The sequence below is a fragment of the Colletotrichum gloeosporioides genome (genome assembly GCF_011800055.1).
Source record: "Colletotrichum gloeosporioides strain Lc1 chromosome Unknown consensus_102, whole genome shotgun sequence".
Taxonomy (NCBI): domain Eukaryota; kingdom Fungi; phylum Ascomycota; class Sordariomycetes; order Glomerellales; family Glomerellaceae; genus Colletotrichum; species Colletotrichum gloeosporioides.
In genome coordinates, this window is record NW_025544747.1 from 7563 (window position 1) to 29305 (window position 21743).

At 55.8% G+C, this 21743-nt stretch overlaps 2 protein-coding genes across 2 annotated transcripts; both read right to left on the reverse strand.

Annotated features, from left to right (window-relative positions):
• Positions 1-4096: 4096 nt before the first annotated feature.
• Positions 4097-5886, reverse strand: GCG54_00000150 (uncharacterized protein; the record flags this gene model as incomplete). Its single annotated transcript, XM_045400293.1, has 3 exons — positions 4097-4609; positions 4663-5682; positions 5758-5886. The coding sequence occupies 3 exons, from the start codon at positions 5884-5886 to the stop codon at positions 4097-4099; spliced, it is 1662 nt and encodes a 553-aa protein (XP_045257288.1).
• A 12593-nt stretch (positions 5887-18479) lies between these two features.
• Positions 18480-20841, reverse strand: GCG54_00000151 (uncharacterized protein; the record flags this gene model as incomplete). The annotated part of the gene is made up of 3 exons (XM_045400294.1): positions 18480-18745; positions 18897-20544; positions 20611-20841. The coding sequence occupies 3 exons, from the start codon at positions 20839-20841 to the stop codon at positions 18480-18482; spliced, it is 2145 nt and encodes a 714-aa protein (XP_045257289.1).
• Positions 20842-21743: the final 902 nt, after the last annotated feature.

Consider the following 21743-nt stretch of genomic DNA (forward strand, 5'->3'; position numbering starts at 1 on the left):
GCACACGCGCTTCGCGCTTCGCGAGTCTTGCTGTTGGACGGTTGGAAGTTGAAGGGCGGTTCAGAGCGGCGCAGGACCAATCGACTTCACACAAACGAGCAACCTGGCGCTGAGATTTCAAATACCCCAAACATGAACCCGGACGACCATTTTGTCCAGTTGCGGGCAGCAATCTGGAAGTCAATGCCTTTTTTGGACAGGACAAGAGCAGATTGCGTGACGGGACAAACAAAGACGCAGAAAGATCGGCAGAAAAGCAAATGGGCCAGACGATGTTGACGTGTGCACCAGACAAGGTTCGCCGGTCTAGGCACGGCAAGTTGCAACAGAGGGCTACATCGCTTCGCGGATGGCAGCTCAGCCCAATGGCTCCCCAATTGATCAACGCCCATCGGCTACCCCATGGCCAAATAAGCGGGGAATCAGTCGTTCCCCATCTCGTCTCCCCAGGTGAATCTCTCGGCAACAGTTTCGTCAAGGAAAATCTGAGAAGCAAGAACCGGCGGAGACCACCCGAGAAAGACAAGAATCTCACGCACGGGAAAGAAGCAGCAAATCAACAGGGGAGCATTTCGCGTTGCCGGTTTGCACCCGTACGGACCCGTCAATGGACATGGGAAGGAGGCAGCAGCGGCTCCCCTCAACCTCGAGAGGACTGAACCAGGTTCAGGGTCGTAGAAGTGGACAAAATCAGGCATTGCTATTTGATTTTGCCCACAGCAATTTACCGAGTTCCTGGGACAGTTGATGAAGTGTCTCTGCAGAAGAGAGCAGACTGGCGCAAGAAAAGCGTACGACTCCACAACTGGCGCAAACAGGGGACAGTGCGGAACAACCGTTCCTCACCCGCCTTCGACCAGGTTTGCCGGGGCCTCTCTTGAGGGGGCGTCGGGAATGCGCACGTACCAGTGCCCGCGATTCACACCGAGCCTCCGAAGGTTTGATTTGCAAACAGGGGTGTTCATCACTCCGTCACCTGTTCAGGGCCCCTGGTCGTTTGGCTTCACACTGAGGTCCTTTCCCGGAACCTGGGAAGACGAGAGTCAATCACAGGCCAGGAAATACGTTCCCCATCACGACCGGTCAAGGCCTGAGGGAGGCACAGGAGGGGGGAAAGAGGAGTTTCTCTCCGATCCGGCCGCCAATCCCTCTTGCCCTGGCATCACCTCGTCAGGATCCTCAGGGAGCCGACCTTCTCCGGCCGTCTTGACCCTTCTGGACCCTCTCGCACCATCAGATGAGGCCATGGGATGGGACGTGAATGCGATTGAAATTGTGAGATAATGCGTACCTTGGCGCGCAACAGGTTTCGATTCGACGAGAATGGATGGGAAGGGGAGCAAAGACTGGAGACTGAACCGCCCGATATCTGGTCCGGGGGAAGGACGATGATACCGGCCGAAGGAAGCACCCACGAACCTGGAGTACGGGCAAACCCCATACCATTTGTGTGTGTGTGCGTGTGTGTGTGTTTGTGTGCCACGCACACACACTCCCTCTGTCTCGAATCATGTCTTCAGCGGAAGCTCGTCGCTGCTATCATCACCGCGCCTCTGACGCTACTATCTAATACGAATACTCGCTACCTGCCTTGCCGTTGCTCGTCCAGCCGGTACGGGACGTATGCATATTCGAAGACCGACTCACAGTAATAAGTCTTCGGCGGCATCGTCACCAAGCCCGCGAGGTACATGGGATCATGTTTGACAAGCCAGTTTGTGTAAGATACGGGATCCTTCCCGTCCCTCCATATCTCTTCATCTCATCTTGTTGACAGCATGCTATCCAGGCTATCTCGTCAATCAAGCCCCGGTATTCCTCACAGCCTTCCCACTTCACGTGAGCGAGGCAACCCCCGGGAAGCCGAGAAGTTGTCTTGGCGGGACAATCACAGTGCGCGGAAGCCGCTCAGTGGGGCCGTCGGCTGGAGTACCCACCGTTGTCTGCCTTTTCCCTATCCACTGACACCGTTCAGTTTCTTCCAGGGTATCGAGGGTATCGTCAGGGGTTGGCGGACACGGGCAACACGGGGACGCCCCGGGGAGAAAAAAAAAAAAAAANCCCCCCGGGGAAAAAAAAAAAAAAAAACCACACACACACACAGCGTCCAAAGGCACAGGTCGGCCGGTGACCAGCACCGTTCCAGGGTCCCCTCACCTTGTCTGGCTACCTTAGCTTGGCGTGTGCTAGGCGTGCTAGGCTGGTGCGCGCCGCTCCCTGTTCATGCGCGGTCCTTTCGTCGTCCATCTTGCCCCGTGCGAGTAGCCCCTTGCTGGTCTCTTGCCTTGCCCTGTCTGGCCCTGTCAGGTTCAACTTCGTCGCCGTTTGTCGCCGCTACAGATGTGACCCTGTGTGTCTGTATCTGCTGTCTTTGTACGCAGTATGTGTGTATCCCTATCCCACCCCCTGTTACCTTACTTCAGAACCTTGACTGCTGCTCAATTGCTCGTCTATTTTGCTCTCTCCAGGCTCCATCGTGATAATGGATGCGGAATGCCTCCTCCAGAGGCTCCAGAGAGTCCACTCGCTCGCACTTTGTTCTTCCCTCCTCCTGCCTCCTTCCCTTCCCATGACCCGAGCCGAAAGGGCCTTGTACCCTGCCCGCGGCCACCCGGTCCGCGCGCTCTTCCTGCCCCCAAGAAACCCACTGTTCATGTAAACGGGGCTGCTGCTGCCGGCGGGCCAGCCGCAGGGCAGCAATGCCATTGGAGCAGGCATGGACTACACTAGCAGATGGGCGGCGCCGCTACTTAATTCGAAAGGATGAATAAAAAAACCTCGATCGCTGGCTGGGGGGGAAGGAGGACCCCCTTCCCTAGGAGGGGGGCTACCCTGCGGAATACCAGCACTGTCGCATCCGGTCCAGAAGGGCCGCGGACACGGTCTGGCTGTGGATGTCGTATGAGGTGGTGAGTGTATCCATCCGTCGGTCGGGGGTTGGGTTCATCACAAAATTTGTGAGGAAGAGGAGGAGCCTGGAGGAGGAGGAGGAGGGGGGGGGGGGGGGAAAAGGGGGGGGGGGGGGNGGGGGGGGGGGGGGGGGGGGGGGGGGGGGGGGGGGGGGGGGGGGGGGGGAGAAAAGGTGTGTGGGTGGTTGGAAAAGCCACAGCCGCAGGTTTTCTCTGCTTTCCTGGTCGTTGGGTCCTCGGCATCGGGGGGCACAGACGGGGCGCCCGTTGAAGAGGCGTAGGAGGGAGCATGGGGAAGCACCACCACTACCTTACCAGACTACGGCATGTTGGTGGTGGAGGAGGTTGCTGTTGGGCGTGGGAGATTGGAGGTGAATGGCCAAAAGGCAGCAACGGCGCAGCAATGTCCTACGACTTGACGTCGTCAACGGACGAGCTTGCCTTTGTTTGACGGCATCCCATCCCCCGCCCGGTCCTGAGGCCTCGAGACTCTTGATGCGTACGTAGCCGCTGTCACTGTGACATTCTCGTGTTGTCGGCGACTGCGACGATGGTTTGATCATTCGAGGGGGAATGTTGCCTTGGTCCCGAAAACCTGGGATCTCTGCCTGCTCTCCTGCCTGCTCTGCCTACCGTGCCTAATTTTGATGAGTCTGTTCCCCTCTCCTTGGTATCCCTGCGAGACTTGCCCTGGCCAACTTATTGTTGTTTTCTGTGTTTATCAATAGGCAGGATGACGAAATAGGCAGGACAACAGTCCATCGCGATGATATCACATAGAAAGCGGTCCATCGAGAGGTACAGAGTCCAGGTGGTCCAAGAGACCGTGGTATTGATCGTGTGATGATGCATGCGTCCAAAATCTTGGGAATAAAAGTATGTACAAGAAGCGTAAGGTGTGTAAAATGATGATATGCATGTCCAACTGAAAATCAACCGACCCACCCCTTGCCGCTATTCCAACCGGGTATACCGTGTACCCAACAAGAAAAATGAGTGATGGTATCTCTATCTTTACGGAGAAAAAGGAAAACATTTCGACAATCTATGCGTTCGTTCCGACAGCTTTGGTTCCGAGAAAAGCATTGAACTCCAAAATCAATGACAGGTGGCTGAGAAGTAGAATGAAAACATGGCCAGCAAGTGTTGGGTGTTGAACGGTTGTATAGATGTTGTCGTGGGCATGTTTATGCAGCTTTTGATCTCTGCACGCGACTCCTGCTTTTGGCCTTTGCCGCTGAAGACTTTGCGATCTTTGCCACACGTCCACCGCTTGCGATGAGGCTCTCCTGTGTCTCTTGCTTCGTCACACGGGCGTTCTTGGGGTGCTGGAGACGCATTCTCTGCATCTCGTGGAGGGTCACCTCAGCATCCTCATCCTCAGGCTTGATGCCCCTGTGTGCGACGATCTCTTCCATCACTTGCGCCTGGTCCTCTTCGGTCATGTTCAACCTAGACTGTGCATCGTGGGCCGTAGACTGGCGGCGGTTGAGCTTCCTGCGCCTCCGGACGCTGACGCTGGAGTCCAACGGCGAGGGTTCAACGTGGACGTCTGCCCAGCCTAGCTCCACCATGCGAAGCTCGAGATCGTTACGGCCCCAGTGGGCGTATGCGCCGCCACCGAGTTCCTTGAACTTGGCGAAAACCCTCTGCATCTGCTGCTGCTCGTCAAAGAGGATGGCTCGTCGAAGCTTGTCGTCCTGTTCTAGGTTAGAAAGTGTTTGCAGGAATCGTAAAGGTCTTGGTAACTCACATCTGTCGGGTGCCATGCGAGGTACGGAGCCCTTCCTCTGCTGCAAACCATCTGCAGACGCGGGATATCAGAAGTCGCATTGTACTTCTGGTTGTATTCGGCTGTGATCGTTGCCCAGATGCCAGTTCCCTTTTGATCCTCCAGTTCAGCACGTCTCTGAAAGAGCCACCGTTCTTGGTCGGGGCAGCTGGGTTTGAAAATGAGCGTGGCTGGCTCGTCCTCTACAGACGAGCTTGAAGGCGACTGGTTGGGTAGTTGTACTACGGGCTTAGGGGCGTCGTCTTCGTCGTCACGATTCCTCATACGAGCCAGCCTCCTTACACGGGGTTTTGTTTGTGGATCTTCTTCCCTTTCTGTTGGCATTGGCGTTTGTGTTTGAGTTTGCTGTCTCGGTTGCAGCCGAGGGCTAGCAACTGGGCGCTCTATCTGTTGGCTGGGGTAAGGAAGCCCACCGTAGCTCGGTCGTCTCATTATGTCGTCTCTGTCTTGGAAATTGTGTTGTGATGGGTATGCGGTGTGCTGTGCGTTGATGGGAAATTGGTGGGCAGAGGGGTAGGGAGACTGGTGGGGCATGGTCAAGTCCGCTCCGTTCATCAGTGGATGCGACTCGAACATAACGCCGTCTTGGGGAATGGGGTAGAAGTTCGATTGCAGCTGAGGAGACAAAGAGCCATGATCCGAGTCTGGCTGTCCGGAAACACCAAAAGAGCCGAAATCGGGGTACCCTGGAGGAGGCTCGGGGATTTCATCTTTGATCTGCGGCTCGGCATGAAGGTAGTTCTGTTCAAAATGGCCCTCTGGGTGCATGTTCATGGGCATCGGAGAAGCAGCTTGGCTGTGCTGAGCACTTAGATCGTAATGGTTGGTCCAGCACATCCTGTTGTTTGCGGGCGGACTGGAGTGATACATGGTTGCTGTTGTGGCGGGGTGGTGCATGATCTTGACGTTTTGATGGATGGAAGGCGGCGAGCTGATGCCGGATGGCGGGGTCAAGAGATGATGTGGCTCGTTTTGAGTAACCTTTGACCGATTAGATTCTCTGGGTTGGGCACGCCACTTCCAATGATAGATGTGACGCAGGTGATGGCGACTTACGTTGAAGGGAGGGCTGTTGTTAAGGTCTGGGTAGTTGTTTGTGAGGGCCTGGGGCACCGGAGAACACCTTTGGGAAACGGGGTCTCTATATCCGTCTTGTTGATGGTCAATGTAGTGTTGGTCTGACATGGCGAGGTGAATATCTGGAGACAAGTTGCCACAGCAATGGTAGGTGATGATTGCTAAGTTTGAATGTGTTGTAGAGAGACGTCTCGAGGGCTGGTGTGATGTCGGTCCACTCCTCGAAGGCGCATGTGCGTTGTTGTGTATGTGATGTATTGTGGTTCAGAGAGGGGGGGAAGGCAGGTTAAGAAGTAGTTGATAAAGCAACTCGAGTCAGCCTTTCTGGACCGGGGCGTGTCTGAAATGTAAGATAGGTAATGGAGGAGGAGAGCCTCGCGATGGCAGGAAGAAGGTCGCGGCCTATTAATGACGAGAGAAGTGGACAGCAATGGCCGATCAAAAGGTTTGGACTCTCTGCAGGGAAGGTCCGTCTGAGGGGACTGGGCTAGGTGGTCCAGGTTGAGCCAGCCCACTCTTTGGGACGACGCAGAGAAAGGCACAGTAGGCAGCGGGACCATCGCCGGGGTGGGTTGAGAAGTGACCGGGGGGCCTCGATGCTGGAGGTACACGAGGTACTTGAAGCCGTTGTATACTGCACACGGGCCATGAGAGAGTCGCATGCGGGGACATGGATGGGGCTAGTTCACTCGCAGGCGATAGCCGCCCGGGGCTGTTGAGTGCGGGTAGCGGTAGGAGCGGGTCGATTTGAAAGCTGCACCTGGCTGCGGACGACGACGAGGAGAAGATGGAGCTTTGGGGGTGGACGAGGAACAGAAAGAGAGATGGAGCGGGGAGGGGGGTGTGTGCCCACACAACACCATGAACGAGGGGTGGTGGTGGTGGAGGAGGAGGAGGAGGAGGAGGAGAAGCAGAAGGCAGAGGACTCGGCAGCAAGGGCAGAAGCCAGACAGATGGACAGACTGAGAGGAGAAGGAAAGATCCCAAGAGGTTACCAGTGCCAGCAAGAAGACGCAGTCGCGCAGTTGCAGACGCAAGTAAAGTCGCAGCGCAGCGTAGCCCAGTCAGGCCAGGCCCCAGGCCAGGTCAGGTCAGGTCAGCTCGAGTCTGTCTACATTCCCATTACAGCAAATGCACTTCATGTCTGTCTTCACCGATGCTGCCAGTGATCGCGGTGAGGACGTAGCTGTAGCGTAGGTAGCGTAGCATAGCATACCTAGCATAGCAGACTTTCTCCCAGGCAGTCACTCGTCTGGCTTGCTTCGTCTGCGGCCGTCTCGAAGCGCCTAAACGATTGACAGGTGTGGGACGGGTGGGGAAGGAAACGACTGATGGGCAGGGCTCAGCACAGCAGATTCGGAGCCGGTCGCAGCATCCATCTCGGATACTGGCATACTACGACCTCGACTGCTTCTGCTTGGGGAGCCGGACGACACACAAGACGACGCCAGGCAGGCAGGCAAAGCAGGCAGTCGTAGGCCGTAGGGCTTTGGGGGTGGCAAGGCGCGGGAGTTTGATGCCCGCATTGCAGCGAGAGAAGAGCAGCACATCACACTACCTCAGGCAGAGCAGGAGAACGGCACAGATGGCCAAGCCTCGAGCTGGAATGGTTGATCCGGGCCACTCACTACCAAGACTTTTCACATCCCATTCTGCTGCACAGCTGTGCTTTACCTTGTCTCGCTTGCCTGTCCTGTCCCATGAAGACAACGCACCGCCTTCCGGTCTCTTGCTGTGCCCATTTTGCAGTGGTAGCTGTGCCTCTTTTCGGCTAATGCTTCCAGTCAAGCTGCGGTTCAGCGTGCTCGGGCCAGGATCTACCTATCCTGACGTGAATGGCGTGAATAGAGAGGCTGATGGAGTCTAACATAGATTAAATAGCCATTCTGGATGGGTATCCTTCATGGGTTCGCTCGCTTCAAGCCTATCCAGCAACATCAGAGCGGGCGCATGGACAGAGCGTCGCTGTGCGAATGCGGCGCCCCAAACTTCTGTTTCTTGGGTCGGGCTGGTGGTGCACGGTATGTATGGAGTTACTTGTCTTGTAGGGCAGCCAGGACAAGGCAGGGGATGGTGATGTGGGAAAGACTCGGAAGCCAATTTCTGCGAATTTCCGGGCTGCGATTCTCTTGCCGCAATCAACGCAGACAGGGGTGTAGGGGGCCTTTGAAGAAATTAACAGTTTCCGCCGCAAAAGAGTATCAACATCGGGACCGCGTCCGCTGGCTCTTGAATTTGGAAGACGGAGAGCAAGCCGGACCTATGACAGTTGCAATTGCGATGAAACACAAATGATCAGACCCAGAACAATGCCAGCCGGTATGCAGATACGACCAGCGCAAGTAAGTGGTAACGCAGCACTGCAGATGTCGATGGAGTTGAAGGCAATGCAACTCCTTGTACAGCTATTTTCGAGCAGGCATTGTGACCGCATATCTGGATTCACTCCGCATGTCCCATGGGGCGGACGAAGCAAAGATCCAAAGGAAAGGACTGATGTGTTCGGTGAATGTCGAAAAGCAATTCTACCTGGCAGCGGGCGGTGGAAGGCCAGCGCAAATGCAGATCAAGTCGCTGGCGGCGATATATGAAGATGGAGGGGGGCATATTGTGACATTGGGGGCTATTCAGTCCGCACAATTTAAAACTTTACGCACGCGCTTACGGACGTAAACACCAAGGATGCCCGGATAAGCATGGGTCGGCTTGACGGGGCAGCCCCGAGTTGCCGCTGACACGGAATACCTAGCGGATGCAAGTTGAGAGAGGAGGAAAGAGGGATTAGACTTGATCTTGGAGACAGAGCAGCAGCTGTTAGACCATCAGCTTTGAGTGACTGGCTGGAGCCTTGAATGACACAAAAAGGTGAGACAAGAATGGGAGGAGGGGAACGGAGCATACAGTAATAATGGATGGCTACGCCAGGTTTGCACGTTATGCGTATTCTGCTCTGCACGTAATATACGTAGTATAAGTAGCCCAGTTCTTTGTATACGTAGTGGCCAGGTCGTGGAGTATGCCGGTGGGCTGTGGATATTGTGATGAGATTTGTTCCGACGGCTGAACGAATGGTGGAATGGCTCTGGAAATAAGGCGGGTGGGAGATGGAACAAACAGAGCCTGAGAAAGGGTGACAGGGTATTGCCACAGATGGCGAGGGGCTTAAGAAGAGGGGAGAGAAAGAGACTCTGCGGGAAGCAGATTGCGGTGGGAAGGAGGGAGGGACGACCGTTGACGAGATTTCGGGAGAGGATGCAGACTCAGTTTGGGGGTGGTGGGTTAAAATCGACACACAAGTGCGAGCGCGTGGAGGTCGGGGCCAGAGGAGAGAGAGGCAGAGGGAAACGGCCGAGTGCCTCGTCCACCTCTGGACCCACTTTCCCGTGTGATTGGTGATTGGCAGGCCGTACGTACCGCAACGGCCTTCGGGGAACGGGGTCTAAGGTGCGGCTGTGGGTCTAGGGAGAGTGAAGCGGGTCTATGGCTCCACAAATTCCCCAATACAGCAAATGCGTTCTCTTGGCATCTGCGGGTACGCAGCAGGTACTGACACCTGCTCACTACAGTGCATGGAGTCCAGGTTCCTCACATGTCTCTCTTCAGGTCCTGCCGTTCCCGAGAATGACATGCCCTACGGCAGGCACGAAGACACAACAAATGGGCAAACGAAAGAGCGGGCAAGGTGAGGTACCTACCCAGTAGCCGGCGGAAGGCAGCTTCTGCAGCCGGGTCCACTGACGAGGTGGACTGGAGGCAGGTAAGGTAGAAAGTGCACACTGTAGGTATCCCGCAGCTGTGAATAACTAAGGTATTCGTCAGTAAGGCATAAAGGACAATGTATGTACGATACCTTACCGACCGAGGTGGAGGGGAGGATCTCCCACGGCCGGAAAGCCACTCGTCTCCGGCGTCGTACCTATCCATGGATGGCACTGCCAATGGCACTCTGGAGTACAGAGTATCTGCATCACTTTTTATTCTATTTTATTTTGACTTTGACTCTGCCGAACGGCACGCGCCTCCATGCCGCGCATGCTTACTTATTCTTTCCCATCATTTCTTATCCGTTTTTCTCTTCAGCATGACCATTGGGTATTCGCGTTACCTCTTTATGGCATCTGGTGTGACGCACAACATGCCGTGCATGCCTGCCTGCGCGGTATTTGGCAGTGCTTCTACGAATGGCGACGCTTCAGCCGTTTCAATGGACCCAGCCCAAGGCACAATGTTTCTTTCTGTCTTTTGGTCCGACCGGCAGCAGGAAGGCTTTCGGGTTTGAGCATCATGATGGACAAGATTGGCCCGATATCCGTCAGTCTCTCTGAAATCTCAATCCACATTGGGGCTGCTGGAGGAGTGCCAAGGATCTCGGAAGCCAGTGGCCAGTGCCCAAGACCAGGTGCAAATCTGAGGCCAGGGACGGTGGGGTTGCGAGTGCCCTTGTCGGTGATGCGGCAGCGGGCCTTCACGCAAGACGACTCGACTCTCTCGAGTCGAATCTCTGCCAGTGGATTCGACCGGGATGCGAACATGGGCAAGGCACTCTGAAGTCGGAGCATGGTCTGAAGGGACGACTCCTCCCGCAAATCTGGACAGTGGAACTGCAAAACCCGGACTGAAGGCCCTTGGACTTGCTACCTTACTATCCTTTACCGAGTACTAGGTAGTCGTCGTCTACTGGTACACTTTCCGAGGCTGTCCCAGTTCTAGCCCATCTTTTCCTCGGGGCTCGTCCCCATGCCATGGTATACTGCTCAACCCGACAACCAGAAACCCCTCATGTCAGCTCATTACCAGATTGAAAAAGAAAAAAAAGGGCCAGGGCGGTCCCTTGCTGGTGCAGCTTGCACTTACGCGGTACGCAGCTGCAGACCAGCTGATTAACTGTGTACTGTGAACAAAGCACCTGCTGCTGTGTTGTGACTCCTCCCATGACATCGAGTCTCCATGACCTGTCCACTTGTCGGTCTCGGCATCCAGTTTGTTGCTCATTTCACTGTCGATCGAGGCCTCTTGATGACGACGGTGACGGTCCGGTCAGGCTCGCGATGCGGAGGCTTGACTGTGCCTCAGCAACCCGTCTTTACGGCCCAAACAACAATCACAAGCATATCTGTAGCGGCGCGGGTCTTGCAACAGAGGACAGAGCAAACGAAGGGGTACTGAACGGATAGAGGCGGGAACCGTCCGTCCGATCTCACGGGCCCATGGGATGCCGCTGCCCGGCACGATCTGAGATCCACGTTGTGCGGTGAGAGGGTCACGGCATAATCTGGGCTGTTGGTGCTGACACAAGGCGTTGGACTCCAGATACACAACCTGTGCATTTTCGACAGCCCACACATGCCGCCGCACTGAGCTGCGAAGGATACATACGGCGCATGCCCTGAGCTGGCAGGTTCATACTGCGTAGGTTACGATGGACTCAGAAGCCGAAATGAGGAGGGGGCTGATACTGAAAGAAGTGGTTGATAGCATTTTCCTTCCCCACATATCCGCTTCAGCATCTCCAATCCGGACCAATACACGGCATAGAGTGACTTCTACTCCTTGCCCTGGGGCCTCATTGGGGAAGGGAGGAAAAAAAGGCAAAAGCAGGGAATCATGGGGTGACTTTCTGGCTGAGACGCAACCCTCGAACATGCTCTGATTGAAGAAGAAGAACAATGTGTACCTGCTGGGCATGTCCACGTAGCTCTATGCAAAGAGCAGAGGAGAGCGACTGACAATTGGCTTCAGGAGGGGGGCCGGAGGAAACCCCCAGTTGTTTTGCGAGGAACGCTACTCGTCACTCGACCACACCACCGCGATGCACGGTGGAAGCGAACAAATCATGAGTCTCAAAATGTTACAAGGACATGGGTGAACCAGACTGTCGGGTCGAGACCAGGATGGAATGGGCAGTGATTCGAAGTCTCGAGCCACACCCCCCTCCCCGTCTGCCTCCGTCGAGTTTCCCTGAACAGCACACCCCAGTTTGGCGCTTTACCATTTGGGGCCTGAGATTCGGAGCTCACCCTCAGTCACCTCAGTCGCAGTCACAGTCAGTGTCCCGGTGGAAGTACCCAGGTACCTTACGCGCGCGTCTGCTTTTCCGTGATTGGCCGCGTTGCGAAGTTTAAGCGAGGATCAGCCACTCATTGGACAGTGCGCCTTGGGCGGTCGATGGAGGCCGACTTCGACGGCCAACAAAGCCACTTCCAACAGACGAACACCATCACCAACATACGCCGAACGAGAAAGCCAGTTTGTCGACTTCTTCTAACCGCCATCTCACGCCCACCCACACCGGCACGCACGCTTGCTTACACGCCGCCATCTTCATCACTCCCGTCATCCGTCTCCCACGTCATGCGGGTCTATGCTGCAGAACCCGCCGCCCCCCAGTTGCGATGCTGAGGGTGGTGGTGGTGTTGGTGGTGCTGCTGCTGCTGATGCTTCCGCCCGGTCGTCGGATTCTGCGATCGCCCTAGATGCGGATACCGCCAATGTCAGAACCCTGCTGCCAATACGCTCGAGTCCAACAGACGATGTGCTGGACGAATGGTTGTGCCATTGCGTGCCGCCTTTCTCGTCCCGGTCCTGCCTCGTGGTTCACGACGGTACCTGCAGATCTGTTCTATGGATAGGTGCCGACACAGAGGGCTGAGGTGACGTCTGGTTCTAAGCCTGCTCAGCCTAGGTCTGTGCCTCAATGGACACTTTCGGCTGCTCTCTCGCCGCCTTTGCCTCGTCTTTCCTCATTGCCGGTCAATTTTACCGGTTTAACGATTGCTGTGCCCATGTAGCACTGCGACAAGGCTCAGAAAGCGGCCCAAAAGTCGCCAGAATCGAGATGCGGTGCTGGCCAGCGGGACGACACCACAGCGGCCCGGCCTCAGGTCAACAGACCCGTGAGGCCCGAGTCCGCCCCCGGCTATCGGTGCAGCAGGCCGTCGTCTGCTCGACCAGGGAGAACCTGCCGATGAATATCAGCCTGATAGGGACGTGAGTGCAGCCTCAGCCCGCATTCCTCTGCAATTTTAGCGCCCAAGTCGCATATTCCGTGGCCCCCATTGGCCCTCGAGACACATCACCCCGCTGCTCGCGTTTGTCGCCGGTCTGCGACGCGGTTGTGAGTCTCTTTTCTCACGACCTTGGCCGGCCTCAAGCAAACACCGCCTTGCAGTCTCTTCAAAAACTGGCCTCCTGACGTTGCATTATGCACACGCAAACTCATGCAATTTGAGCGCTACCAGTCTGTCGGGCCAGAATGAGAGCCAAACGATATTTCGGCAGAGCTTCAACTGGTCCTCCTGGTTATCCCAGACGCCGGTACCATGACACTCATCACAAGTCCCCCCCTCTAGACCTAGATAAGCATCTCGTCTGATCACGCCTGTTGGAGGAAGCAAACCAACCATGGCTGGCGTCAAGAGCTCGTCAAAAGCACCTATCAGGGGTAGTCTTCGTGCCGCGAATTTCACCATTATCATACTGCAAAGCACTAGCTCTCTGAATGCCCTCGCCAAGCTCGCCCACCCATGAGCTTAATGGCCCCAGCCAGATGACGAATTGGTCCGAGGGGGGCAGAGGACGCTCAGACTTTGGCGATCTTGCCGCACACCTGGCCTTCTCCGTCCGAGATTTCCAGTGGGACATGGTCCGATGACACTCACTGTCTGCACCGTGCAACCCCGAGACTCCACCGCTCTCCGCAGTCAACGAAGTATAAGGTCCTCCCAAACATGGACTGGACTGGCAGAGGCCCCTGGTGCACTCAGAGGACATTTCGGAAGTACGAGGAGATACGCCACGAGACTTTCTATCCCCTCCTGGGCCTTTCCATGTATCATGCGATCCACACCCAGGTCTAGAGGCGGCCAGTCCTGCCCAGGGGCTCAGGCTTTTCATGGCTAGGAGCACGCAAATCGATGGATGTTCAGCCTTCCACAGCCCTCGAGTCACGGCGAGCCATCCCTTACAGCGCAATGGTGCCAAAGGATACAAACATGACTGCTCTTTCTGGAAGAACCTGCAGCAATGACAGCCGCCGGCTAGACGGCTTCACCACACCACTCTCTTGCCTCGAGTAGGTGGTGGAAAAAAGCCTCCCGCACTGGCGGACAGTTTTGTGCACACAGATACTTTTCAGAACGGCACGCCTCCTCCTCTTCGTGGGCCCTCCTGAAGTTGCCGGCCAATCGAGCGACGTTTTGGAGAAGCAAATCACCCATCTCCAGCAATGCTGGTCCCCGTAGACTGCCGTTACCCATCCCTGGCACCCACGAATCATGGGCTACACATCCAGCCGAGCCGTGATGAGAACCTGCTACTATTAGCGAGGGCATCGCATGGACTAGAGCCCTGGCCAAAAGGGGGCGTGGTAATACTACAACGCCGCATCTTCTTCCACGCCGTGGGAGAGCTCTGATGGCTGGACTAGCCCGAGTGGACAAAGGCGGGCGTTAGGCCTCGCTGGTTGCGTCCGTAAGGACGTTTTCCGCTTGTTCGAATTTGGAACAGTGGCAAAACGGTCCCGTGGGTGAAAGAACTTCATTCCAACCCCCACCCAAAAGGCCAAGCTCTGTGGACGTCCAAAACGTAGAATGAGACAAGAATTCCTTGAAGAAACTCCCAGAATGCGCCACCACCGGCGTGATGGTGGCATCGGAAAAGGAGAGGGGCAAGAAAGCGATCCTAATCCTCCGGCACTTCAGCCTTTCAGGCGCCCCTTATGCACTGCAGCCATCTCTGTAGAGATTCCATTCCCGTTCCACGGGCCGGCGGCGGTAGCGTAACGGCCGTAAATCGAATTCCTTCGTTTGTTTCGAAAGCCGCCGTTGGTTGGCGTAAGAGCTTGCTACGCCTCTGTGGAGATCAATCAGCACTCTAATCTGCACAGGACTTCTGAATGGACGACCTTGGTGTAGAAGCTGAGATGCTTTCAAGGCTGCGTTTGGCGAATCAGTCTCGATTCCGATCCCCTCCTGGTAGGACCGGCGATCGCCTGGCTGTTCCATCATACGACCATGTCGAGCTTTACCACCAGGGGTTGGTTCAACGGGAAGATGATGACACTGAGTGAGGCCAAAGGAAAAAAGCACCGCCCTTGTAAGGCGTATTTTACAGATTAAATCGTTGTCTTAGAGCGCAGCGTTGACGTTGATTTCCACCGGGCCGTCACCAGAAGGCCACAAAAGAGGCCCGAAATCGCGGCCAAGTGTCCTGCAAAGCCACCGGCTCGGCCGGTTCAACGGTCGTCGCGGATAACAGCGAATGAGAAAACGGCCGCATACAATTGGAGACCTCTTCAAGTTTGACACTCTTTAGACAAGTGCGATTTGATGGAAGAAAGAAGAAAAACCCGCTTCTTCTCATCAAGGGTCGGGCCAAGTTGTTGCTGTAGTAGCTGCGGAGGGACCGACAATCGAGTCGATGGCCACCCTCCCCTAGAGTAACATGTGTTTTGCCGCAAAACGCTGTGCCTTCCTTCCTATGCACCCCAATAGGTCGGTCGCAGCTCTGACGCTCGTCAGAACTGACTTGCTCCCCTCTGTCTCCGTGTGTGCGTGGTCTGCTGTGACTCTACAACTTCTCCAGCTCCCAGCAAGCCCCCGTACGTACGGCCGGTCGCTTTGAAACCGCAACTCGTTTGTCTCCCTTCAGCTCGTCTGCAGGAACGGGGCGCACATGATGGCATTGCCATGCCTCTTTTTCCTACTCTATTTTCTATTCTCCAAATTCATTCGCTGCGATGCTGGTGAAAAAGCGTGGCGGAGCCCCCGGTACGGCGGAGGCTGTGAAAAAAAAAACAAGAAGGTCTCTTGCAAGGGGCACGACAACCAACCAACAACCGCGAGAAACGACCAACAGGCCCCCAACAAACCAAACCTGCTGCGCGAGAAATCCACGTTTCTGACGATGAATCGACGAAAAAGCCCTACACGCCCCAAGCTTCCTCGGGCCCCTCGTCGAGGACCACGCCCACATCCACATCCACACACAACCAACCTATCTCCTTCTCGGACTTTGATCTCTTCTACCAAGTGAACATCACAGCCCCCTCTCCTCTCCACTACGATCGAGAATAGCACGAGAAGGAAGCAGTGCCCGCAATCTAAGGTTGTTCCCGGCCGCCACTCCCGCCTTCGAGCACGCGAACCAGTCCACCTGATGTGTGTGTCCCGCCCGTTTGAACAAACCAGCAGAGCAGCTTCGGATAGCCTCACCACCCTCCCCCTCCCTCTCGTCGCGAACCAGACCAGCCATACCGTGGTGTACCTGACAGACAGCTTCGTCCCAGCCCCCACGATGACTCAATAGCCAACCGTTGATCGTAGCTACTACCCCTCGGCTCCTCGACTCCCCACGCATGCCCGTTTCGATCGAGAGACAGAGCTTGGGTACAGGCCCCGAACGGACGAGGCAGTGACGTCGGGCCCCCTTGGAAGCCTCACACCGCTCGAAGAAACAACATTGCCCTCCCCCCGGTCCTCCGTCCTCTTCCCCGGGGAGCAGCAGTAGACGTGCCACACACTGCCCCGTTCCATACCCCTCGACGTGAGACCATACGTCCGTAGCCAGAGAGATGGAGACAGCCTCTCCATACTCTGCTCTACCTCCGCGATCCGAAAAGAAGACCTAAAGTCAGCCTCGCCGGGCTGTGTACAAGCAGCTTGCCTTGCCTCGCCTCGTTTCTCCTCACCAGCTCCCGCCAACCATGGCCGTCCTTTCCTCACCCCGCATGGTCTAAATCTCGCGTGACGAGAGTCTACGGGGATGAAACAAGCGCTGCGCAGCGGCTCTAGACATGGGAAACAATCCATCCCCGCGAGGGGGTTGGTGGAGGAGAAGGAAGGGACCTGAGATACTTCTCGAGGTTGTACACATACACATGGAGGCAAGGTGTCGGAGTTGGTTCTTGGTGATAAGAAGCCGCAGCACCAATGGGTCCAGGCCCAGCCTTGCCCGGTATCATTGCTTTGCCCGTCCTCCGCCGGCGAGAGGTTCGTCAAGGGCCCAGCGGTGATGGAGTCAAATCTACGGCGGCCCATCACGGCGGCCGGCTAATCAGTCGCTCCCTGGCGAATGGGGATCGAGCGTACCGGTTTCTCGGAATGAGGCCAAATGAAGCTGAAGAACGAGGAACCTTCCCCGGGACCCAATCATTGTTTAATGATGGCTTTTTCCCTTCGTTGGACAACTCGCCATACTCCCGGTGTACATGGGCCATCACATGCTTGCTTCGGGTGCCAGTAGTAGTAGTTGTTGCTCTTGCCGTTGTCTGTAAACTGGAACAAGTCTGAATGGATCCGGGCGCAACATTGCTCTGGAGATTTGCTTCCGAACAACCGTCACAAAGGGGGACAAATCGCAGAGGCCAAATGTCCGGACGGCCACGACCTCGATGTGAGCAATAGAGTTCAACCCACTCTGCAAACTTCGTGATGGTGATGTCTCGGCAGATTGGAAACTCCTCGTTGTCGAGCGAATCACGCGCCCTCGATCGTGGCCCGTTGTTCCTCCTTAATCAAAGGGGCCTCTGATCTGTACAAACTCCACGACCATCGTCCGTTGGATTTCCCCTCCCCCTTGGATGATTGTCTGTCACGCCCTTCCGGCAACAGTCGAGTCAGCATGTCCATAGCTCGGCGTGACTGGCTGATAATTTTGGACTTACTCAGTCGGTGAGGATTCCTTTGACAGGCACCAAACACCAACATGTCGTTGGGAATACTGTCAATCATGACTTGAGTCACCGCCGCGGACCTCGCGTCTCCCTTCCCTTCACCGACCCCCTCGCTCTACATCGTCGTCACGCGGATGCGGCAAACGTCCCCATTTGACTCACGTCACGGGTGCGGTGTCGTTGGGTTAACCGTTGGGTGACCCAGCCATGTCTCACCCTCATCTCCCACAGAGAACACTAAGCAACCAGTCCTTTGATGGAATTGGTCCAGGTAGGTCGGAACGACTTTGAATTAAACATTGTGGAATTCAATAACGCTACAGCTAACTACATCATATTTGACGAATCAAGTGTGTACCCATGGGGGGAAAAGGCCCTGCTCCCGCCGTTGCTAATGCTTCGATGGTTCCCAGAAAGAAACGAAAACAAATACAGGGTGACCTCCCTGAGAGGGGACTCGAGGAAAGTAAAGAAAACGATGAAACGTACAAAACAATAACGACCGCCCGCAGAGAAGCCGCAACCCGACGTCGACTCATCATGTCGTGGGGATCATTCGTCGACTATGCGTGATTATATTGTCACCTCCAACAGTGACATACCAATCAATGAAACCACAGACGCATGACGCCGAACTTGGGTAGAGAATGGTTTTCATTCTGGGGGTACCGGCAGCAGTGGCAGGCATAGCGTAACAGGAAGAATACGTGCCTTTGGGCACCAATGATGTATGTTCGGGGGGGCACGATCATCGTGAAACGACGATATCGCTCACCTAGGAGTGCGGAAGGATCGCCGAGAGCTGCACACCTAGTCACTGTATCCCCGGACCCCAAGAGGGGGCCCATCGCAACGTCTGCCAAGGGGCGTTTACTCACCCCAGTTTGACAAGCTGCGAATTCAAGCCGTGTGCAGCTTTGAAACATCGCCCCCAATCTGCGGGCGTTCTCCTTTTGCCCCACGAGCCTTATGAATGCCGTTGATGAACGACGTGTGCGTACGAAATATACTGATTTCAAATGGGGACATCCTAGGCGCCCTCGACAGGCTGCACAAAGTTATAGCTGAAGTCCAGGAGGCCGTCCAGCATCCAGTGTTGCGGATCGAAGAAGTCGTAATTCGATTCGCCGTAGCTCATGCCGCCCAGCATGTTGTTCGTGGACTGGTTTCCGAGTCCACCGGAGGCTCCTGGGGTGAGGGCTCCATTGGAAGCGAGCATGCTGTTCGCTTGCAGTCCTTGGGTTGCCGGCATAAGAGTGCTGTCCAAATGGGTCGATGACGCCGAGGACTCGTTCGCTGAGTCTGGATTAGTAGGCTGCTTCAGGGCTATTTGGGGAGGCACGTAAGTCAGTCATCACAGTCACACCGAAGCAGAGACCTGGATGCAATGGCTAGGGCGCAAAAGGGGAGAAGGGGCTGGGGGTTTTACCATCGAGTGACCCTCTACCTTGGGCCTGATACTCTTCTCTCCATCTCCAGACGGAGTCAAAAACAAGACTCATGCTATGGCGACATCGCACCTTGAGCTGCAGTGTATCGTCAATGAGAAGCGGAGAATCATCATTGTCGAAGGATTGGTTGTTGTCGAGTCGGGCTCCATTCCACATTTGCACCATCAGCTCGGCGAGGCGCCACTGAAGATCATTGTTCACGACGCTTGTCGCGCGAATGGCGTTGATGGTCTGGTGAAATAGGTTGCGCCCCCGGTCAAAGTCGATCGTCTTCGAAAAGAAGGATCGCATGAGCTTCAGGAGAGCGAAGCCGGCCGCTATCAACATCTGCTGGATGTAGTTTGTTGCGTAGAGCAGAATCTGCCCGGGTGAGTTCTGCCCAGGCGATGTGACCTTGTCAACCTCTAAGATGTTATCGAGAAAACTTGTCGTTGCTCTCCAGAGACCCATCAAGTCATCAATATATCCAGGAGTTGTGCTAGAGTCGAAAAAGCCAGCCAATCGCAAGTGAAGAGCAGCAGCTCTCATATGCAAGTTGACGATAGGACCCAGATGCTGGGAGAGGATCGAAGCTTGCAGTTCGTTGAAGTCCTTACGGTAAACTCTCATCAACATGGCTCGATGCTCGTCTCCGGCAACTCCTCTCGGATCACTGGCATTGCTGTACATCTCTTTTGAGACTTTGTCACAAAATCTCTCGACTTGAAGCCTGGCCTCGAGTTCAGGGGTCAGTCGGAATGGCCCGTCCTCACCCCGTCGAACGGCCAAGGTCCAATCGTAGAGAGTCGAAGCAGGCTGGCCGTAGCCAGTACCTATGCTTTGAGCGACAATGTTGCAGACGGCCCAGGTCTGAACGCGGTCATGAAGCTGCTCCTTGTTGAGATCCACAGACACGCGAGAGAAGTCTTGGCTGTGGTTTGGCCTGTGAAGACCAATGCCGGTCGCCACCTTCATCATGACACCACACAGGATATGCGTAGGGTCCGCGCTGGTTGTACTCGTGGGAAGGGGCCACGTGCACAGCAGGCAGAGAGCCTTGACGACGAAGTAGCTGCTGGGCACATCGCCAATAGTGGACCACAACAGCCGCGTCAGAGGGCCAGATATTGACGTTAAGAGGTGCGTATCTGCACTATATCTGCGGGCTGCGACCGAAATGATAGACCAGAAAAGCAGGGAATGCTGCTGAAAGTATTGATCGGGCGACTGCGTCGGGCTGAGGAATGGTAGAAACGGATGATAGTAAGCGAAGAACTCGTGGAAGAGCTGGTTGACCGAGTCTTCGGTCAATCGCACGTTTTCCAGCTCGTGGGTGTATCGTGGCAAGCTGTAGGATCCTCCTCTTTTCAAATGTAACAGTGAGGAGACAGCCTCATCGGAGCCCATGAGGGACGGGTTCCGGGTGTGTGTGTATACGCTCTGCGCAATAGGGGACTGGAGGTCCTCCTGGTCATCCTCGACGGTGTAGCCCTGGTTTTGGGCGCGTGCGATGTTGCGGCGCAACCTCTCGATCTCCTTCTCCATCTCGGCATGCTTACTACGCTTTCCAATGCGCTTGAAGTTTGACTCGATCTTGCACTCGAGCTTGAGACGATTACACCTTGAGCAACTTTGGAAAGGATCTTGTATGACGTCGCATCGTAACTGTTCCAATTGGAGTCTCATTAGCTACGTGACTCTTCCCGCTGTTGTGATGCTGTGGTGACTCACCTTCTGCTGGCGGCACTCGTTGCAGGCGCGCTTCACACCTGGCTGGCGCTTCTTTGAGTCAGGCTCGCCGTCGTGGTCGTCGTTCCCAGCATTGCTACCGGGACTACTATCAAGGGCCATGCTGCTACGCTTCCGCTTGGGAGGACCGTTGTTCGCATGCCTTGCGCTCACGGGGCTTGTGGGCGATACGGGCGTGGCCCCGCCGGCAGATATTATGGCCGGACCGTCCATGCAGGGCACCGGAGGGCGGAGGGTCGGTCGCGCTGAGACAAGACAAGACACAGACACAGCACAGGCGGGATCGGGGGACCCCTCCCGGGCCGGGCGTGGCGTGAGGTGCGAACGGAGGTCGCAGGAACGACTCGGCAATCGGAGATCTCTCGAATGGTGAGCTGAGCTCAAGCTCACTGGGGCGGCGGTCCGGTGTCGCGACGAGTGTGTTGAATTGTTGATGTGAGGTGGGAGCTGGTGTGGCCGAATGCGGAGGGCGGGGAAGTTTACAATTTTGACCTGAAGAGCGAGGCAAGAGATTTGCGGTGGCCCGGTGGATAAGGAAGGGACTTGGGGTGCGTCTGACTCCCACTCGCTGTTTCTTTTTGGCCGTTGGATGGCTTTCTTTGGGGGCGCTGATGGAGAGCGAATGGCTGGTACGCGGTGCGTGATTGGCTGGATTGGGCTGCTGAGTCCTCGCTTCCCCGCTTGCAGCTTTCTGCAGCGGGCGGGGTCGAGAACCGGTATGGAAGCCGTTCGCACCTGTCAGCTTCCCCAAACGGCATGGTGTCCGTCGGAGGATTAGCACCCGATTCTCACCGAGATAGACTTGGGCACCTGCCACCGCTGCTCGTGGCTGGAAGCCAGTGCACAGACATGTATGACACGCCCAGGAACTCGCGGGCAAAAAGGATAAGCATCGATAGCCAGAGACGTCATTACGTCCATTGCGACCGACTTCGCCCTCCGATATCGTTATCCCATCCCTCCAGATATCCACCCTGCCCGGCCTTTACCGCGTAATGCAGCTGGAGAACAGTTCCACGACTCCGCTGGTTCCTGCTCTGGTGCCAAGCGTAAGCGCTCCATCCGTGACAGCACAGAAACCAAAAGTGGAAACTGCGGGTGTCAATTCGCATGTC